Here is a 22,528-nt window from a genome sequence, read left to right as displayed (position 1 = left end):
TCTGAAGTTCACAGTCGAGACGGATCAGAGTTTATCAGACTGAAGTAACAGAGGTGAAAGAGAGCAGAGATGTATTGTGGAAAAAGAAGTGGGGACGGGAGAATAATGGTGGAGAAATTAACTTTTACAGCTGATGAAAAGACGAGAACAAAAGCGTGAAGGAAAAATTGAAGGCAGTTAGGAGAAGACGAGAGGAAGGCGAAAAGTGAGAGAAGACTAGATGTACTGGCGCGCTGTTTCACGCCTCCGCACACCAGTCAAGTTGCACTTACCATTGACATCCCTGTCTGTGAAAACATGGATGCTTCACACAAGATCTCTTCAATCAATATAGTTTCAGGGTGGGTCTTGAGTTATGGCCAAAAACATGCTGTATGAGGTTATCGTGACCTTGACCTTCAACCACCAGATTTTAATCATTTCATTCTTAAGTCCAAGTTAACATTTTTGCCAAATTTGAAGGAAATCCCTCAAGGGCATCTTTAGATATTGCGTTAATGAAAATGAGACTGGTGAGGGGTTACAGTGACCTTGACCTTTAAACATCAAATTCTAATCAGTTCATTGTGGAGTCAAAGTCAACATTTGTGTCAAATTTGAATAAATTCCCTCAAAGCGTTCTTGAGATATTCCTTTCACAAGAATGAGACTAATGTAAAATCACAGTGGCCTTTGACCACCAAAATCTAATCAGCTCATCCTTGAGTCTACTCAAATGTTTGCGCCAAATTTGAAGCAACTTCCTCAAGGTGTTCTTGAGATATGGCATCACAAGAATGACACGAATGCAAGGTCACTGTGACCTTTGACCACGCGAACGTTTGTGCCAAATTTAAAGTAACTCCCTCAGGGTGTTTTTGAGATATCACGCTCACAAGAATGAGACAGACGGCGTCACAGTGACCCTGAACTCTGACCCTGACCACCAAAATCCAATCAGTTAATCCTTGAGTGCAAGTGGACGTTTGTGCTAAATTTGGAAGAAATTCCCTCAAGGCGTTCTTGAGATATCACTGCTGGTCCCTCATATGAACAGAAAACTCAAAAACATAATGAAAATGATATCAAAGTCAGAAAAGGAGAGAGGGGATTTATGGTGAAGATTAATAGCAGAAGAACAAAAACAGGGAAGCAGAGATTTAAGGGAGGAGAGCAAATTAAAGAAAGACGAAACTGAGGGCGGGAAGTGCAGAGGACAGAGAGGATGGGGACAGGAAGAGAAATTGAGGTCAGAGAAGACGAGCAAGACGAGGCGAGGGGAGAGGTAGAAAAATATCACAACAAGAAAGATGGAAACACAAAAGATGTAAGTAGAGAGGGACAAGAAGAGATGAGGGGAAGATTGAGGATGGAGGAGGAGGTGAGGAGGGAAAATGAGACTGAGGATTTTATGGAGAAGAAGAGGAGGAGGAAAAATGTGTAGGATGTGGGAAAGAGGAGACAGATCATTTGCCTCCTTCTCCTCTCTTAATCGAGAAAGATGGAGTATTTACCTGTGAAATAGACGCTCAGCGACTCCGGCAGACCTGTTGGAATTAAAAAAGAAAACTTTTAGAGCTGTGAGGTGATAAAAGTAAAAAAAACAGCAGATTTAGGCGGAGCTGACTGAGTGTTACACTGAACATAAAAACCGAACGGAAGATGCTACGATGCATAAAAGTCAGGAGGCAGTGTGGATGATTTACTGAGGCAAAGCTTTCCCGCCGGAGCTCCACAAACCCAGATTAAGAGAAACCAAAGTCATCTTTGATCTCGGATTACGGGTTATCTTTTGGTACGTCTCTTAAAAACGTCTGAGATTGACTTTGAAAACCCGCCTTCAGATCGTTTTTGAAAACAGCTAAACTCCACTCTTCCCGTTTAAGTATTCATCGCGTATACTGCGTTTATCATCGATAGCTTTGTGATACTACACATGCTTCAGGATTTTACAACAAAGGGCAGAAAAAAAGTGAAGAGTTTTGCAAAAGTGGAAAAAACTGAACCATGTTTCAGTTGGCAAGATTATATGACTTGAACAAAATAATTTTCTGCACCACATGTGGACTGAACCATCATAAAGATAAGAGCTCTATAAGCTGATTGACACATGCTTGGTAAAGCCTCGCTTGCTGCTATTAAACAGAGGACTTGTACAGAAATAGGATTTTCATCCATCAGACATTACAAGGAGGTGATTTTCTGTGGTGCTCCACAGAAACCTGGCAGACTCGCTGATGCAGAGTTAATTTATCAAATCCACAATGTCTGCTGCTGGAACATTATTGAACAGTACATTAACAAGTTCTCACAAAAGAGACCTCTTCTCATAAACAAGCTTGTACAAACCTGCTTTTTCCAAATCATTTACATGGAGAGATGACGAGATTCAGGAACTTCTGTCGTTAAGGGCCAAAGCCGAAATCGTTATATAAATTAAGAAAAGTGCAAGAGACTCTATTTTTAATGACCGAATCATGAACAGGCTTTGTGACCGCAGTGTATTCTGCGTCATGTCCTGCCTACTCATCGCCTAAATCATGTCTAGTAGGTGAGAACGCTACCGACACTGAAAATCTCCTGTTTTGTGCTCCATGTGTGAAAGGAAAAGTCAAGATAACGTGCGGACCTGATTCTCCGGACATAGTCCAGAGTTCACAGGAGAAGACATGAGCAAGCAACTGATGAGTTTCCCCACTATTTTTCCCAAAATGTTAAAATATTCTTTAAAAAAAAACCCAAAACAAAACAAACAAACAAAAAGAACCAGGGACGAAGCAGCAAACACCACCGACATACTGGAGGGCTCTCTGGAGCCACCAACAATCTGAATCTTCTGTGAATTTTCAGCTCAGCTCCTACAATAAGTCCAAAATAAACTGTGGAAACTAAATTATTACATCCATACACAAGTGCAAAAAATCTGCCACTGAAACACATTAACGCTGTGATTTTTGAACCCACAGCCATCAAAGCATAAAAACATGCATCATATTATTTCTGGGAGTCATTTGTGGGAGATTTTGTAATTTTTACTGTTTTTGACCTGATTATGTTATTTTTACCATATTTGGCATGTGGAGAAAATACATAATATTTCCACTGTCATAATCAATTTTGCTGCAAATCACTGACATATCCCAGACTGTGATAATAGAAAAAATGCACTTTGCATATATTATATTGAAAATAATCCCTTTTGTGATTTAAATCTAAAAACATAGTGGCATCATGAAAAAAATAGCATTTGAAGGGTTATAATTTGGAAAATGAATGCATATTTCATATTTATGATTTAGGACTGATGTTAGTTAAAAAAATAAACTATGATTAAAGCTTGATTTTGAAAAGTGCATTTTGTGCACAGTATGAGTGTGTGTTACATCAAACAGGCCCTAAGGAGTAAATACAGTCGAGGTTTCCAACTGTTTAACAAGCCCTCATTTACTTTCCCTCTGCAGCTCCGTGAGAAAAAAAAAAAAAAAAAATGACTCTAATCTCACTGGAGTTATCACTTTAGTAATTTTCTCAAGATGATTATAATGAGAAAAAATATGCTCAAGTGTCAAAGAGGACATTATAGATCTGTTTCCACAGGCTTAGTAGTAACCTGTGTCTACGTAATAAACTCTGACATATAGAATCAGTGACGTGGCCAGTTAACAAAACAGAGTGAGTGACAGTAACATATTCAATTAGAAACTGAGAGCAGCTCTATGAAGCTGAAATCAATCACCTGAAAATAACACATGGTGCTTAAAAGTCTGGTTTCATGTGGTGAAAGTAGAAAGCTGATACAGTGTCATGAAGCTGGGGTTACTACAGAAAGTGCTTGTGGTGGGCGACGGCAGACCGCTCGGCTGCAGATCAATATGTGGCTCCTCGGCTGAAACAGTTCAAAAATAAACCGCTGCAGCCACTTCAGATTAATTATGTTTGATTTTCTGACTGTAAACATCCAGAGGCAATTTAATAAGACACAACACAGAACAAGAACTCATTAGTGTTTTTTTTTTTTTCACTTCTGATACCAACTCTATTTGGGTGGCAGATTGTCCCGCTGCAAAAGGTGCATCAACCTGTTCTCATTCGTCAAATAGTGCTGCTCTTTCAGGGCTTTTGGTGTACGCGTGTCGCAAAAAAAAAAAAACACCTTTCGCGTCCGCATGCAAAGGGCAAGGATGCATCAGATAAAAACACGGGTGGACAAAGTGGTGGCGTTGTTATCACACGCTGACGGACAGCCGGACTGCAGCAGACCATACCGGCCACGTGCGTCTGAAACACCGAAGGACAGCATCAGGTAATAACCACAGGTTGGGTAGTAACCACATAGTATGAGGAGTGTGAGTGCAATTATAGGACATACGGGTGGGGAAGTGGATATGTTCCAAAACAACCACCGACGTGTTTTTTCTGCACCTGACCGTCTCTTTTGCCTAAACCCAACCTTCCGTGACTTTGGTGCCTAATCATAACCAGCGTGAGAGTCTGGGCTGTTGTGTGAACATAGGAACTGTGAAGCTTTTTCCCGCCACCTGTGCATTAGTTAACATCACGGCAAAGGCGTGCGTCATCCCACCATGACGTCACCCCACCATGTGCACTTGTTGACATCATCGTAACAGCATCCTGGAGTGTAAACAGCTGATGCACAAGGATACCTAAAACGTCATCGGTTGACATGGAAGGTCCTGATGGAGAGGCACCATGTGACGAGTTTGGAGTGAGGAGGTGTTGATTTATAACACCGCCAGATGGCGTAAGTTTGAAACACTGCTTGTAAAATCATAATATAAGCGGAAAAGTCTCTAAAGTCTGGACCGGATGTGGTGGATTTGTCCAACAAACCCTGGACTTTCACCTCTGAGAAAGGTGCCTTTTTGCACTGGTGTCTTGACGCCAAAATCACAGACAAAGCGGCGGTACCTGACGAGTTGGGAATAAAACCAGGCTGGAAAAACTGCGACACGATTACCTGATGACAACAGGTGTCAAGTACTCCTAATTAAATTGAATCATCGCTGGACTATACAGGGTGATATACTTGGTTTGTGAGTGTGTGCAGGTGTGTGTCTCACCAATAAAGGAGTACTGGTAGAGCTCCTGGAGGTGTGAAGGGGCCTGTGGTGGTCTGTAGATGAGCTTGCCGTTGTTGACGTCAGCCTGAGTGAAATGTTTCACGTGTGTGTGCGGTCTGTCTCGATGTTCGATCGCACCTGAAGACGAAAACCACAGAAAGAGATTCAAACAGCTGCATTCAGACTTGTTTCTCAGACATGACAAATAATCTCATTTGCTCAGCAGAAGTCTTTTTTTGCATGAATGAAACTTCACTAAAGACTGGTGAAAAATTTAGGAGGCAAGAGAAGAAGAACATTTAACTCAGAGCAAACATCTCAAATCTAATTTCAGAGAATAAAACGTTCATGACAAACTGCTCCTGTTTAATCCGACTCTGTCCTCCTCCTCATTGGCTCTGTTCAAAATGATTGCTACACAGATTTATCAGCCCATTAGTTGATGAATATGACCCATTGTAAATCGTTTTTCTCTTTCATTAGACGGAGAGCTGGAAATGATACAGCAGTCTGTCTGTCAGATGGTCCGACGCTGAAATTAATGGCTCCGGTTCTGAACGCCACATTAAATTTAGCAAAAAGGAAATCAACACTCGTTCTTGTAAAAGTCCAGACTGAGAGACAGTAATTGGATAACTTTGGAGAGTGGTGATAGCACTGAAGCAGACTTGTGAACAGCAGGTTGTTAGTTTCTGGCTCATGCTCCTAGATGAGGAAAGCTCAACCCTGAAGTGAGGCATTAAACCTAAATTTGGCCTTAATCAATCATACACAAATTCAAATTCATCATTTTCTCTAACAGCTATCATCATTAGTGATGCAAACTGTTCTCAAGCAATATGTTTTCCACTTTCATAACATGAAACTGCAAAAAAAACAAAGCTTTGGGTGACAGAGCAGCTCCATCGCAGCAACCTGTGAACAACAGTGCCTTGCTCATGGGCACTAAAGTGATAATTAATGAGGAACAGCAAAGCTGAACACATTAACTTCTCCCACTCTGCTGCAGTCCCGAAGAACAGGCTCAGAAGCTCACTCACTGTATCTAATTACAAGACTCCTGCCCCCCTGACAGAACTTAGATTTTAATCCTTTTAATCTTTTTCACATTATGAGGGTAAAGCTCAGTGTGTGTGCCGTGCGTGCGTGTGTATGTGTGTGTGTGTGTGTGTGTGTGTGTGTGAGTGCGCGCATGAAGTGTGTGTGTGTGTGTGTGGCTGACCTTGTCCTTGCGGTAGTGGTTTGGTGATGTTGTAGACGAGCTTCTCGCTGGGAGTCTCAGAGTCGATGAAGGACAGAGCTGAAGGCGTTATCTCGGTCACGCGATCCTCCAGAGCCTGTGAATGCGCACACACACATGCACACACACACACACACACGCACACACACACATGCACGCGCGCGCACACACACACGCTGAGGTGAGAACAGAGGTAAAACAAGAGCCACTATCTCCTCCAACTCTGATCCGCCTCATGCGATTAGAACTGAGGGACTGAAGGATCCACACACTCAAATACAAAACAAACCACACAAGCGGCAGTATTTTTCAGGTTTTCAGGCAATTTTGAATTACTCAGATACTAATATTTCTTATCTTAGCTGTAAGAATGCAAACACTGAATCTAAGTGAGTCTAACACAGCAAACTAAGGTCAGTTTGACTTCAGTGAGTCACATGGAGGAAATTTGGATTTCCTGATACAAGAACTAATAATTGTAGTGTCTGAAATTAATTATTTGACATGTAAAATGAATGTCAATTCAATTTCTGCGCAATACAAAATATGACTGACAGGTGTGTTAGACCAAAAATTGTTGAGTTCTCAGATCTCAAAGGGTTAGGGTTAGGGTTAGGGTTGTTTGTGATGACTTTTAAAAGTTGAGCTCTGAAAATTTGAGCCAGCAATCAAACAATTTCCATACTGAATGTTTTGTAAACGCTGTTATATTGAGCAGTGCGGCTGAACGGCGGGCCATCACTGTAGGAGGTCAACGGGGAGAGAACTGTGTGTTTTTAATCACCTTTGCCAACCAGTCGTGTTGCAGTTATAGTTTACATCCGAGTCTGTCCAGACTCATGTAGACATGGCAGCAGACAATCCTTCAAATATGGATGTTGCAGCAAAGGAGCGGAAAGTTCTAAAATTCGAATACTTCACACACATCTTCACGCCCACATAAGATCCATACAATCATCTCAGTTTCAAGATTAATGTCACCAATTCAATACCTGATCAAATGTCTCCCCTGGTGTTCCTGAGATATCATGTTGAGTAATGGCAAGAACTTTTTTGGTTGAACTTTTGGATAAAACATGTCATTACTACATTAATCTGAATATGATGCTGTGTGTGTGTGTGTGTGTGTGTGTGTGTGTGTGTGTGTGTGTGTGTGTGTGTGTGTGTGTGTCTGTGAGAGGCGGAGAGCCATAGAAGAAAGCCAGAACTGAATTTCTGGTGGCTTTTAAAACGACGTAACAATTTATACTGATTTTCAGGATATAGTCATTTTATATATCGCACGTGGAACAATTTGCGATACATCAAGTATATTCAACATATTGTCAACCGCTAGTGCAGAGGCATGAAAACCATATTAATTTTTTCTTTACAACTCATGACATGCACGCATTACATAAAAAAGTCTCCTTAAAGCTCGGTGATTTTAACAATGTTTTTGTATTCCTCACCGTAACCTGAAGGTCACAGTCGGGGTCCAGCTGTGGGAATCCTGGGATCTGAGGCAGCACCCCGATGGTGAAGGTCTGCGCATCGCTCTGTATGAGCGGGGCTGCCTCTGTGGAAACCTGCACACACACACACACACACACACACTTTATATCAGAGACTGAAAACTTGCATCTTTGAGGAAATACACTCTACACACCTCTTCTCTTATCTTTGTCCTCTGCTCACTCTCAGCTTCTCTTATCTTGAAGTTTGAAGGCTTTATCAGCGGAACATTATCTCAATAAATAGTTTTTCCTGCCGAAAACTGGCTCGTGTATTATGCATTATTTCTGTGTGACAGAGCTGATGACAGACTCTCGAGAATCACCAGCAGTGAGATACAACAGATGTAATGAAAACAGGCTTCGGTCTATAACTGTGGAGCAGCATCAGGCTCTGCGCGGGGCCCAACCTTAGAGACCAAATCTGTTTCTTTCCATAAATCTCTGTCCACACTGCACGAATATTAATGAATGAGATGCCAATATGAGTAAAATTCAGTGTAATGATCTCATGGCCCAGCTGACCGTGTCTAATGGCTAATCTGTGTCCAGTGTTAGGGCAGTTATTTCTCTTACAGAAGCACCTAAACCCCTGATTACTTTTAAATGACTTTGTAAAATCCATAAAAATCTGTTTCGCGGTGTAAAGTGCATAAAAGGGCACAAAAAGAGCCTCAGAGAGCTGCATTAAGCAGCAGGTTGCTCAGAGAGTAGACAGATGTTTCAGGATGCAGCACCTTGATGTTCTGATCGCTTTCTGAAAGTTTATAGAAAATAATGTCAGTTTCTCCTCTTTTCCAAACACTGAGAGTCCTCTGTCACTGTAAACATTCAGAACATTTACATGATGTTAGAAACAGTGTGACTATACTGTAAAATCTGGCAAGTTGATTTTACTTTATATTTTACAACAGAAGCTATTTTCAGTCCATTTGCAGAGAAATAATAATAATAATAAGAGTTTGTGAGTTTGGACTTTCTTAGGTAAAAACATGGCATTAATGCTTTGAATGCTGTAAAAGTTACAAGAAAATCTGAAAATAAGTGAAAAAATGAAAGAAATTAGAGAAAGTCATAACAAAATTCCCTGAAAATAAGCAAAAAAAGGAGGAAAAAGCAAGAAAAATAAGTATAAAGTTACAAGAAAATGATCTGAAAATGAGCAAAAAAAATGTAAGTAAAAAACAAAGAAGAAAATGACTTACTATTGACTGTAACACAGTTTTAAATATATAGTTTAAAGAATTATAAATGTAGTTTTCTGGGCATTTTCAGTGATTATTAATCACACTGTGCTTTTTTTCCAGCTGTTTTTCTTTCTCAAACGGTGTCAGTCTCCAGCACTGTGCCGAGGCTATGACCTTCGACCTCCGTACTTTTGCTTGCTCATAATGCAACCCATAATCTACATTTGAATTTAAGATTATGTTAATTGAATTGCTGATAAGTGAGGGAGAAGCTGGAGGATCAGTTTAATCTACTCTGCCTTCCTGACTGGAGTCAAATACAATTTTGGCTTTGCTCTTTTTCGCCAACCCAAACTAAAAGTTTCCACTTTAACATCAAACTGTTATTAGTGCTCCATTCCTCTCACTCTCTCTGCAGTATGTAGCCTTAACTTGTTTTGTCCCCTGATATACATGAGAAAAGCAGCCGCCTCAGTTGTTCCTTCTAAAAGCCAATTTTCGTCACCGCTTACTTATTCTGCTGCTGCGGCTTGTTCCTGTCACATCGGTGGCATTTGGTGGCATTTGAGGGGGTAGAAAGTTCAGGAAGTTGCAGTCAGCTCTGTCAGTCAGAAGTAATGTAACAGCAGCATGAAGCCTGGAGCCAGCGCCACCAATCACGAGTAATGTGTAACCACGAGAGTCAGTGCTGAGTCGCCGGATTTATTCAAAGTGGAGCTGCAGCTGTGACTTATTGATTATTCACTTGATTCAATTCAACATAAATGAAATATATTATGTTGCATCATTTGAAAAACAATAAATATTATATTAAAACTGCACAAGGCTACAAGTTATGTAAAAATACACCTGTGTCCCATCAGACAAATGCAAGATTTGGTAATACTATTTTGTTAGTAATAACGGAAGAAACAAACAATTTTTCCACCTCTGTAGGCTCTAACTGGCTTTAAGTTGCAATGTCATGTATGCCTTTGAAGGATTTTCTTTTTCTTGTATTTCTACTTTTTTTTATAACTTATTTTGATGGATGGTGGAGAGAATGAGAGAAGATAACATGCAACAAAAGCAACAGGCCGGATTCAAACCCAATTTACAGCATTAAGGACTCAGCCATAAGAGCACATGCTCGACCCTGTGAGAGTAACTTTTAATTATTACGTTCAAATGCACCGGAGCCTTTCTTCTTTTCTGACTTTATTTCTAGTATTTGTTTTGAGGCTGCTTCAGCTGTTATTAGGTTATTATGAATGAGAGCGGAGCGGACATTCGGAGACACCGGTGGGGACAACGGCGGAGAATGAGAGCGGAATTTCAAATGTCTGTTCTGCTCTCATTCTCTGCCGGTGTCCCCGCCGGTGTCCCCGCCGGTGTCTCCAAATGTCTGCTTTGGAGAATAAGAGTAGAGCATTTCAGTCAGCATCAGTAACACGCTCGAGGCGACCTCCTACATCTCCTCTGCCAAGGGCCGCCCTGGACAGTATATTTTCTCCTTGTTCACTGATGATCTAAATAAGCCACAAAATGTTTCTCCGGTTGTGTGTTTTTAAACAACGATGCTAAGAGGCTCAGAAAAGCCGCTAAATATCGATAAAGTCGGCACATTAGTAGTCCTCTCCTCTGTCACCCTTAGACCTTAGATCATCTTGTTCGTTTGTTTTTGGACGTGGAAATGTTGTTTTATTGCATAACATCTGTAACAGTGTCCCCTAGACTGCGGTGAAAACACGGAATGGCGGAAAATCTGGTCAATGGCAGGGAAAGGGTTAAAAAATGAAAAAGAAACAATGAGGAAACCCTGCTGCTGACTGATGACATGTTGTGGACTGATCTAGCAGCAGCAGTGTGACACGCAGCGTCATGCAGTGTGTGTATTACTGGAGGAGCGAAAATGTGGGCAAAACAGACGAAATCAAAGCAATTTATGCTTATTATTATCTGTTCTATTTATCAGCCAAAAATCTTATTATCGGAATTATCGGTCCCATTATCGGGCTTTCAGAGACACCAGTGAAGTCCCATTATCGGGCCGATAATTATTGTTCCCGATAATTATCGTGCATCCCTACTTAAAGGGGTAGCCTACTATTAGCTTCCTAAAGTCACTGTCAGGTCATGGAATGGCTGTTTACATTTATGATTGTGCAGCGACCTCTCGTGGCCTTAATAATTATGAAAGGAGCAAAGAAAGAAGTCCACATTGGGGGGCGGATGGCTCCGAAAAACGCACCATATCTTTTCCTTAACCAAACTACGTAGTCTTTGTGACTAAACCGAACACTAAAATGAAACTGTAACAGGATACACAAACGAACATTTACTGGACCAGTAACATCTGGGTGTTTGGGGCCGTTGTTTTTTTATTACAGAGCCTGATTATGAAGGGATGACCGGAAATGAAAGGAGTGAGAGACAGGAAACAAAATGCAATAAAGATCCCCGTCAGGGTTCAAATCAGGGACCGGGGTGCCCCTTAGATTACTATACAAGCAAGGTAATAACATACTGTATTAATCATTTTAATTAACGGAGGACATATATAGCATTAGTGTCCAGTTTCTGTGTTGCACAGGTTCAGTGAGATATTTTTTGAGCCACACGACAGAGAAACAAGCCAAGCGTGAGGAAAAACTTTGAAAAGGACACATTTTACCCCGGGCAAAATTTCAGACGCACTAAATCACCATCTCTCTGATTTGAACACGGTTTTCATTTGCAAATTGACACGTTGATGCATGAGAAAATGTGAGTAAAGTGCTGTGCAGAATACTTCCTTCAGCTGCAGAAGCAAAATACATTTCAAATCAATCAGTTCTAACAAGGTGCCACATACTTCCATAAAAACCAGCAGAGGACAATAATACCACCCCGACTCAGCGTCAAGTTTAATCGCCACCTCTGACAAACAGCACAAAGCGCTTCCAGCGCTTCAGTTTGTGCCGGGTTTCGCTTTTCCTCGCCGCCTCTGCTTTCCCACTTCCTGTCAGAATGATGAGACACTTGAGAATTTAATTTGAATCCAGCACTATGTAATTGAAACGCATTTGCCCTGATGGATGGAGCCAAAATGTGGGGGGCCGGACGGAGGGAGAGAGATGATTAGACGCAGCTACAAGCTCTTGGCTGCCTCTTTTGTTTTTGTAATGGAGTCGAGGAGAAGCAGAGACTGGCGTGAAAACGCTCTAACTTTGGCGTAATGAACGCTGCATCGGTTTTACTGGGATTGTCTCGGATTTGAGAAACAATTTGCGAGTAATTTGGGGTCATTAACGCTAATCAAGATAAGTCGCCATGGGTTGATGTTTTCCGATGAGTCACACAGAAAATTTGGTGCCAAGATTTGAGCTGAAGAAGAAGAAACCCATTTTAAAGAAGAGTTGGAAAGGAAAGAAAATGAGAGGACAAAAAGGAGAGAAAACGTCTGCATCAATAGGAATATAATTAATAGTGGCCAGGTCGTTATTGTAAATGAGAATTGGTTCTCAGTTGACTCGCCTGGCAAAATAAAGGAAAGATAAATTAAAATAAATCCTTATAAATAAATAAATCAAAAAATAAATAGTAGATATACCGTTGTATGCCTCCAGTTCTTGAGTTATAGCCAAAAAGCATGTTTTATGAGGTCACTGTGACCTTCAACCACCAGTTTATAATCAATTGATTCTTGAGTCCAAGTCAACATTTGTGCCAAATTTGAGAAAACTCCCTTGAGGCCATCACTGATATCGCGTTCACAAGGATGAGACGGATGCATGGTCACAGTGACCTTGACCTTTGACCACCAAATTCAAATTGGCTCATCATCCAGTCTAAGTGAATGTTTTTGTCAAATTTAAAGAAATTTCCTCAAGGTGTTCTTGAGATTTCACAAAAGACGAATGTAAGGTCACCATGACCTTGACCACCAAAATCTAATCAGTTCATCCTTGAATCCACTCAACAATTCCTTCAAGGTGTACTTGAGTTATCACAATTACAAACATGAGATGAATGCAAGGTCATCATGACCTTGACCTTTGACCACCAAAATTTAATAAGCTAATCTTTGGGTCCACTTGACCATGTGTGCCAAATTTGAAGAAATTCTCTCAGGTCTCATTGTTTTTGAAATATTGCATTCACAAGAATGAGACTGGTGTGGTCACACTGACCTTCGTCTTTGACCTTTGACCACCAATATCTGATAACTTCATCCTTGAGTGCAAGTGATCGTTTGTGCCAAAAAAAAAATCCCTCAAGGTTTTCTATAAATATCACATTCACAAGAGTGAGACAGACAATGTCACAGTAACCTTGACCTTTGACCACCAAAATCTAATCAGCTAATCACTGAGTCAAATTGATTGTATGTATTAAATTTGAACAAATTTTCTTGAGGCCTTTTTAAAAGATATAGTGTTCACAAGACTGGGTCAGACGTATGGACGTACGGACAAAAACATAATGCCTCCAGCCTCAGCTATCGCCAGCACAACAAACAAAGAAGTTTTTATTTATTTATTTGAAATTTTAATCCCACAGTTTTATAGATAATTTCGTGGTTATAAGAAACATAACAGAAGAGGCAGGTGGAGGTGAAAGAGAGAGACAGAGATACATGAGAGGAAGAGGAGGGGGAAGGAAATAAATCAAGCCAGAGGGAGACATGTTGAGAGGGGAGAGAGGAGGTAAACACAGGGGAACACGGGAACACGAGTGGGAGAGGGAACTTCAAAGAACACTCCAGGAAAGACGAAAACAACGAGAAGGAAGACAACATGCGTCTCTGTCACCATCTCCTCCTCTTTTTCTCTCAGGGTGGTGACGTTCTTATCGGCCCCCTGAGGTTTCCTCGTCTCACGGCTTTTTTATTTTCTTTTATCAGTTTTCTGAAATTATCTATGTGTACAGTAATAGCACTACACACTTAGGAAGGAGAAAATAACCTTGTCATATGTTTATCCTGACAGTGTATTTTTAAATGATTTCATATAGTGGTCTACTGTAGGTTGATAGTGCAATTTAAAGATCAAATTCTAATGCTGTGTTTACACTATGAGTGACAAAAGCTACAGCGTGGCCAGTTTCAGGCCGGCTGCATTATCGCCGGGTCGTCGTTCCAGCTCAAGCGCTCACTTAATGGGCTTGTGTGTGTCTGCAACTTGCAACAAAGCAGCTGAACGTCACCTTCAGTTTGTGTTCGGTTGAAAAAAAAAAAAGTCTAAGCATTTCAATCAGTGTCTGAGCCCAATTTAAAATCACAATTTGCCGCCCCACTGCATCCACATGAGCATTGCAATTAAGGTTCCTGCAGAGTTAGATCTAAGACCTTAAGACTTTATTAATGCCACATGAATTTTAAGACTAATTTAAGACCTAATAACCAAAATTGTTGTTTAGTATGACATATAACATGAAATGTATTTCTCCAAGTGAGAACTTCAGATTATTTGTGTCAAATAATAATAATAATTATTAGTATTATTATTACTATTATTATTTCCACACAGCAAAATGTGTAAAGCTCAGTTTTATAGCTTCCATTAAAAATGACTTGTTTCTGTGTGCGCTGTGGTGTGAGCAGAGCGTAAGCCTGTCTGCTGACGCTCTGTAAGCCCACATTTCATTTTTGACAAGTTTCTCCTTCATACGTAACTGCAGATCACTTCTACCTTACAGGAAAGTAACCAACAGATTCTAAGAGTCAGTACTGACCTGGAACTGGAAGGAGTCGCTGTTGGTGCCGCTGCCAAAGTGGCGATACCAGACGGTGCCGTCGTTGACGTCCTGCTGAGTGAAGGAAGTTGTGGCCGTGAAGCCTTGGTCGTCGGTTAGCAGCGGGTGCCAGGTGTCTGCCGGGCCGTCGGCTGGCATGGACACCAGCACCACCTCACCTGAGACAGAGAAGGAGGTGAGGAAGTGTTTCTCTCTGATATTACACATCAAACTTGTTGACAAATTGTTGACTTGACATTTCTGGGACACATCAAGAAGCAAGAATTTGGGATTTGGGTAAGACGTTACGAGCTTCATCAGTAAGAATGCCTCTTATGCAGCAGGTAGACGACTTTTAAGACTTTGTCAATGGCTCTCAAAATGAAATTTAAGACTGATTTCACTATAACCAAAATTGGGGGGAAAAAAAGACCTGACACCAATTACTTAGGGATAGGGACAATTTTTGCCCAAATATTTTCCTTTTTTAAAGTTAACAATGCAATGTCAGAAAAGAGATTCATAAAAATGTTACTACTATTTTATTTCGATGCCCTTTTTTATAAAGGATCCACTGGCACCCTGTACAGAATATATAATCAAACTGAGCTGAAAATTAGGACATCATTCATTCAAGACATTCATAAAAACTTCTAAAAACTGTTTAAATGAAATTTCAACCAAAAACCAGCCAAAAAAAAGCTATTTGAGGAATACAGTATGTTAATCTCCGATTTGAGGTAAATTTTTTGAAAGGGGATTTCTGTACATGTGAGTGAGTGTAAAATCATTTGTACCATATTTAGGTTGTCCGTCTGAGGAGGAGAGGATGGTGTAGACGATGTCATCCGTGCTGACCTCCTTGTAGTCCGCCTGCAGGTATTTTTTATCCAGTCTCACCATGCCGCCTTCCTTCACCCAGGTCATCGGCACAGACAGCATGTGAGGAGAGTCAGCAGCCTGAAGAACAAAACAAAACACCCACATATGAATTTCAATCCTCAAAACGCTGCGTGTTTTACAGCAAGCTCTGCTCTACTTCATTTTAATTATTCAAAGACTAACAACATCTAATTGTGTGGTTTGCCTGCAAATTTTTCGAGAACACTGTGACTCTGTGACAAGATGGTTTGTTAGTAAAATTCAATTAAACTAGAAAAATAAAATCAACTTCATTTTGCCCGTTTTTATTTTCCCTAGGAAGAGCTCAACAGATGGCAAGTACTTAGATCACATATAAAAGCATTCATGACCTGGACGTTGGCTTGAATTATTCACATCATATTTACTTCTGAACGTGTTGAGTGTAAATCAAACCGCGTGTGAAGTCCCTGCGGTGCAGGTACGCATGTAGACTCCCCGCTCCTCAGGTGCAGCCTGATGTCACTTTTACTTTGTTTTGTCACATTTTAACGCAGCTTGTTTTATTCCACATCTGTTGTAACCTCAAGGATTGTGAGTCCCAGGAGCCTTTTGGAAAAAGCTCTGTCAATCAGCCGCGGTGTCGCCAGCGCGCTAAGCCCCGAGTCAGCTCCGCCAATCAGAAGTAATGTATCAATCTGGGTTTTTCTCTGTCTGAGAACTGACAGCACAACTTTAGACTTATTTTTGAGACTCCGTATTGATCCGAGAGTCATCGCTTTGCTCGCCCTGCCTCCAAAGCGAGAGTACAAAGAGCAGGATGAGCTGCAGAGAGCGCTGGGAGCAGGAGGATGATTCAGTGTCGCCCGAGGACATTTCAGCAGGAAAGACGCCTGCTGTCAGGGAGAAACCAGACCTCTTCCTCTCTTACTCATCGTGTCTCCCTGCTGCAGAAACAAAAACAGCTATGACATTCTTCTCAGGCATCTATAAAAACAAGCTGCTATTTATTCTGTAAACAAAATCACCACATTTTATGTCTGGAAGTTTAAGTCATCTAGTTGTCAAAAATAGTTTATGTGGGAATCAGATATTGCCAACTCCAGACAGGAAGAAAACAATGATATTATTATTTTGCCAACACTCTCGATGTGCACTAAAACCAAGTCATTATTAGCTCAGAGGTAACTGACCAGAATTCCCCAGTGGATGCTTTTTCACTAACGTATGGGAAAAAAGAAATATTGTAGCCCTCTTCCTCCGAGAAAACCCATAATTTAACTTGCAGCCACTGTGACAGATTCTGCTTTTGTTTCCACTGCTTTTGCTTTAGGGGCGCGCTCTTGAACCTACATTTCAGCATTACTTGGGAGGTGGTAAATCCAAGTTTCCCCGAACTCTCGGGGGTACAAAACACATTAGTGTAACTTTAAAACACCAAAAAGTACACCAAAAACACCAACAAAAAAAAATGTACGTAAAATAAAGAAACTTTCTAAAAAGATCATTGGTCGGCTTGACATATAAAAAATGCCTTCTCCAGCAAGACACTTACTTTGTCTTTTGACCTATTTAATATGTCAGCAAGACCCATTAGTAAACTGTTGGATCACATATATAAAGGAGGGAGCTGCAGAATATATAGACCAAAAGATATATATGCTATATCAACATCAACAGACTTGATGGCTAATTAGAAAGTGAGAAACCCCGAAGTGTTTACTGAGGACAGTGGTGGAAGAAGTACACTCATTTCACTGTCTAAAAATACTCCATTACAAGTCCTGACTTCAAAATGTGAAGTAAGAGTACAGCAGTATTTTAATAGTAAAATGTACTTAAAGTATGATTCTTTATGCAGAACAGATTTCTCTGTTTTTATTCATTTTCCGACACCGTTTTTGTTTGTGTGCATTAAGAGAACATCATTCAAACGTGATGTGTGGGTAAGATATCTCAAAGTTTTTAAATTTTCATAAAGCATGTCTTTTTAACTGCACACTCAAATGAATATCAATCAAACTGCACAGAGGCTAACTAATTTAAGGAAGACTCAAGTCTGTTTTTGCAAAGGAATTAATTATGACAAAATATTATATGACTGTATAAAAATAATGGATGTAGCTGCCGTGACGTCGCCCACTAGTTTGTGGACTCTTGTTTGAAGCCTCAAGTTTGGCATTTTGGCTGTTGCCAATGAATTTTGGAGTAAGTAGTGAACATAATTGGACGAGAGGACGGAGCTGATGAGATGCGAGTGGTGGATCTGACTCACAGACTGTAGCGACATCACACAGCATGTCACTCAAAGCAGCCACACTATAAATTATGCATAACTTTAAGCCTTAACTGAATATAAAATGGGTGAGTTATGATAAAATTCACTCCTGTACAGTCACGAATGTTGAAATGAGCATTTTTTGTACCAGGCTGTAAACATGTTTTTTTCTGCTGTAAAGTTGGGCATTTTAACATAGAGGTTTATAGGGATTGACCAAGCAGCAAGATTGAAAAAGATGGAAAAATGAAGCCAGTGCGGAAATGCCAATAAGTTCCTCTAAGGCCCACTTGAGGCTGGCTCCGAAGAGCTGAATCTTTATTTAACTCATGCATTTACATTTTGTTGAGGTGCAGAGTTACGTATGTTTAAAGGCGGGGCATTTTGAATGACAGACTGTCTGTCAGATCCATCCCTCACTTCTTCACACCTCCACCCGCTCGCCCAAATATGCTCACTTCTGGCTCCAAAATCTAAGATGATGACACCTGAAATGCCAGAGTTCAAAACGACAGTCCAAAAACCACATCCGTTATTTATATAATCTATGGGATTGGCTGGCTTCCACAGTCCACCAACTGCAGTTTATGGCACTTTGGCTTCATTTTTCAGTCCCAGAGGCTGCTGCTCGCTTTTGATCACTAATAAAAACTTTATATTAGAGCATGTAATGTGGAGTTTGTCAATGCGGAGTCAATGGCAGATTCTTTGTAGAATGCAACTTGGTAGATTAGTAGTGCATTTAAGTACTGCATTTTATGATATAATATTTTTTTATATGTAAAAAAGTAACTACTAAATGTCAAATAAAAGACATGCAGCGCAACAGATGTATAAAGTTGCATAAAACTGAAACACTCAAGTGCCTCAAAACTGTACTTAAACACATCCCTTAAGTGAATGTACTCAGTTTTCTGTCCTCTTCATGACTGCATCAACAGGTGGAGAAGAGGTTTTTAAAGAAGTGGCAACCCAAAACTGAGCTATATATAAAAGATATGATACATGTTAGCCATTAATAAAGCCTTTACGAAGGGGGTCTTACTTAAAAAGTAACCACAAAAAAAGTCATGTCAGTATACTAAACTGAAGACACACACACACACACACACACACACACACACACACACACACACACACACACACACACACACACACACACACACACACACACACCTGACCATTTCCTGCAGGAAATCAGTGCGGTTGCAGGAACACTGTGGCAGTGGGTGATAATAGATAACAAGAGTGTGCACAGGTGTGTGAGTGGGTGTGTGTGCATGTGTGGCTGTCTGTGTTTGCAGATAACAACCTGCCGACCATCTGTGGCTCTTCCGCCTGCCGCTCGGCTGATCCAAATCACACTATTTCAGCGTGGCGGCGGCAGGCGAAGACGAGCAGACGAGCAGCAGAGAAAACACATAAGTCAGCGTGGCAGGCTTTTAACTCAGAGGAGCACATCATCCCGGAGATTATCAAGCTCTCCTGATGAACAACAAGGTCTCTCAAGGACACTCGCACCCTCAAACAGCACACTCTCCACAATAAAAGAGGTCAGAGGATTTACAAGTTTGCCAATACTCCTGATTTCTCCAGAGCTGTGGCTCTTTGTCCTGCAGCTGCGCCCCCACACGGCAATTTTCCACTTTTTTTCTTGAATAAAACATAAATCTAATGAGTTTCTTTCTCTTTTTTTTCATCAGAGTGAGATTCATGTTGCCTCATTAGAAAAACAGACAGTTTCATCTCCCGCAGACAAATGAAATGCTTGTGGAAGTTTCTCTGCCTTTGGACATCTGGGAGGGAACTGAGTTTGCTTGGTGTAATTTCAGATTGATGAGATAAAAAGTATGAAAAGGTTCATAAACAGACTGTCCAAAAAAATAAAACTGAGAGGGTCAATGAAAAAAGATCATAGAGGAATGGGGGAAGTATCAGAATCCAGTGAATGCACACAACTCAATGAGTCAGCAAAACTATAAATGCCTTTTTTGATTAGTGAAATTAGCTTTTTTTGTAAAGGAAAAGAATGCAAAGTTCTCACTTCAGCAGAGACAAAGGCTTGAGAATTGAACTTCAGTCACAAAAAATGGGGATTAACGTGTCCTGCCCTGACTCGTTTGATTTATCCAAGACCAGACAACGTAAAGACTCAGCTTGAGACCAGAAAGAAAAACTCTGGAGAAAGATTTCTCAGTGTTGAGTCTCATTCCCTGAAATACTGAGGCTTCGGTCGGTGTTCAGACCGAATCACTGATTCAACCTGAGCACTCATCAACCTTCCAAAACTATTTTCCTACGGAGTTTCATTGAGCTCTTTTAAGTCTTGATTTGGACTTATCCTGGACTTGAGAAGAAACATATTGATGAGGTAAAATGGGGTCAGACCACAGACGTACAAAGACAAGTGGATGCAGCACTGGAGGCGGGGCCATGTTTATTTCTATGAAGTGACTCAATGGCCAGTGACAGTGCTTTCCATGGGCAACACTGGCAGCTGCATAAGGTAGCATCCCGAGTGGGGCGCTAAAATTACGCCCAGAAAAAAAACGTTGAAGTGAGTCTGAACAAAACGCGATGCGATCTTTGATGTGTAATGCCAAAGAAAAAGTGGAGGTGCTTTTCATGAGTGTGGCAATTTCACCTGCCAGATTTAAAATTCCCCACATCTTCTGTATCATGGGGCCAACAGAGCTAACGTTACTGTTTTCTATAACTCGACCTTCTGCTCGGTCTCGCTCACATGAACAACAGTTCATAAAACTTTGGATTCAGCTATTAGTGAATATAAACTTTAATAAAATAATGATTAAATGTCTCTTTCACAATCTAAGTCTATGGGAAATTGCGTTGTTCCTGCAGTTATTAGACAGAAAGACAGATGGATACAAACATTAGATACAAACATAAATAAACAAACATAGATTGATATATAATAGATATATATTATAATGATAACCAACAATTAAAAAATATTATATATTTCATTTTCTGGGCATTTTTTTGTATTTTATAATAATCATTAACTTCTAATAATTTCTCTCCCTCTTTCTCTCTCTTTTAAAACAAATTTTTGGGTCATTTTCTTGTCATGTTTTCGAAGTTACTTATTTTATTTTTAGCCAAGTTTTCAAAAGATATCAAAAGAATTTGCTCAGGTTTCAAAGGTTTAAATGTATGTGAGGCATCTTAACGCAGCAAAAGAAAACGATGATGTCCTACATTTCAAAGGGTTAAATATGGGCAGGAGCTGAAGGGTGTTGGTTGGGGTAGTGAGGGCCGTTAGCCGATGATGCTGCAAAAAAAACGTTTTTCACACCCTAAAGTTCTCCAAAATACATTTCAGAAAATAAAACCTAAACAACATTATTCTTTTCCTTAGCTGCAGAACTTTTGAGAACAAATGCATAAAAAAGTGCATAATCAGAGACCTTTGCAGGGCTTCGAGCCAGCAGGTCTGAGATGGACTGTAAATAGAGTTGATGCTGGACGGAGAGCTTTTGGCTGCCGTCCACAGAAACAGAAATAAATGACTTTGCTGAGACGGACTCGGCGTCATCCATAAAACATCGGCTCGCTGCCGGCCGGGATGGTCATGCTGTTGTAATGACAATGACATTGTCAACTTTTATTTTTCCATAATTCCAGCGGGGGAGGGGCGAACAGGACGAGCTGATGGACACGTCAAACAGTAAGTCACAGAATGGAGATTGACGCCTTGTCGGCAACAAATTCTGATTTAATCTCAACGAGACGTGCCGCCGCGGCGTCTAAAATCAGAGCGTGGAGCAAAGTAAACACGGGGGCTGTGTGACATGAGCTGCCAGCTTTAACAGAAACAAATCACAGCAATCTCAAATGTAATCACAGACTTGGGGGAATGTGGAGTATCGCTTTAAAAAGAAAAATCAAAACAAATTATTGCACTCATCATCGGCGATGAAGGCGAACGCTCAGCGGGAGGAGAGCGAAACTCGAAGCACTCAGCCTCCCTCTTCTGCATGAAAACAAAACCGAGCTATTAGCCTTCCAAAGCTGGACTGCTGATCAAAAAAAAATCTAATTCCCTTCCATTTCTGCAGAGGAACAGAGCAGCCCGAGGGGTTTTTCAGAGGCTCAAAGTGCTCTCCCCGAGACAGTAATTGAAAGCCAAGGGTCCTGCTTCCTATTCAGCCGAGCTCCAGCTCAGCTCGGGGCTCAGCCTCAGCAGACAGAAAGTCCATCCATCAGAGGGTCATTAAGGGCCTGATTAGTCTCCTGCTTTAGAGCTCAGTAATCCAACTTTTCAGGAAGCCTATTGTCCCTGACACAGCCTGGCCTCCGCGGCCGCTGCTGCAGCCCGGATGGTGGGCTCGCAAGTACAAAGAGCGCCAAAAACAGAGAGCCACGCTCTGAAAACTGAGGATTCACTGGCTTCGCTTTGTTAAAGTCCGGGTGGAGCCGATAATCACTTAGTTTTATTTTTGAGCTTTGTGGAAGTTGGGCTTCTTCATTGAGCTTTAAGTAGATTTTGGAGTTTATTGCCTTGATCTTATTTTCTTTCTTTTTTTTTTGTGATTTCTTTCTTCGCCGCTTCTCACAGTTTTGTGAGTTTGCAGCCTATTCTTGTGCACTTTAAAAAGAAGCTTCCTCAGCTGGAAGCCTGCAGTGTTACAGCAACATCAGACGACTTGGCACACTCGCAGCTCCACGCAGCAGCAGGAGGTTCGAACTTC

General features: G+C 40.9%; 1 protein-coding gene across 1 annotated transcript in view; it reads right to left on the bottom strand.

Annotated features, from left to right (window-relative positions):
• Window positions 1-22,528, bottom strand: part of fras1 (Fraser extracellular matrix complex subunit 1) — a 313,566-nt gene that overhangs the window by 66,601 nt on the left and 224,437 nt on the right. Inside the window, exons 29-34 of the mRNA XM_088076327.1 lie at window positions 15,472-15,634; window positions 14,675-14,853; window positions 7,752-7,868; window positions 6,283-6,397; window positions 5,061-5,198; window positions 1,494-1,526 (exon numbers count right to left, since the gene is read on the bottom strand). Of these exons, the coding sequence (XP_087932453.1) occupies window positions 1,494-1,526; window positions 5,061-5,198; window positions 6,283-6,397; window positions 7,752-7,868; window positions 14,675-14,853; window positions 15,472-15,634 (745 nt within the window). The remainder of the gene's footprint in view (window positions 1-1,493; window positions 1,527-5,060; window positions 5,199-6,282; window positions 6,398-7,751; window positions 7,869-14,674; window positions 14,854-15,471; window positions 15,635-22,528) is intronic.

Source organism: Plectropomus leopardus, chromosome 4, assembly GCF_026936395.1.
Source record: "Plectropomus leopardus strain MGB_pleo_1.0 chromosome 4, ASM2693639v1, whole genome shotgun sequence".
NCBI classification, from domain to species: Eukaryota; Metazoa; Chordata; class Actinopteri; order Perciformes; family Serranidae; genus Plectropomus; species Plectropomus leopardus.
This window is presented reverse-complemented; position numbering and strand designations above follow the sequence as displayed.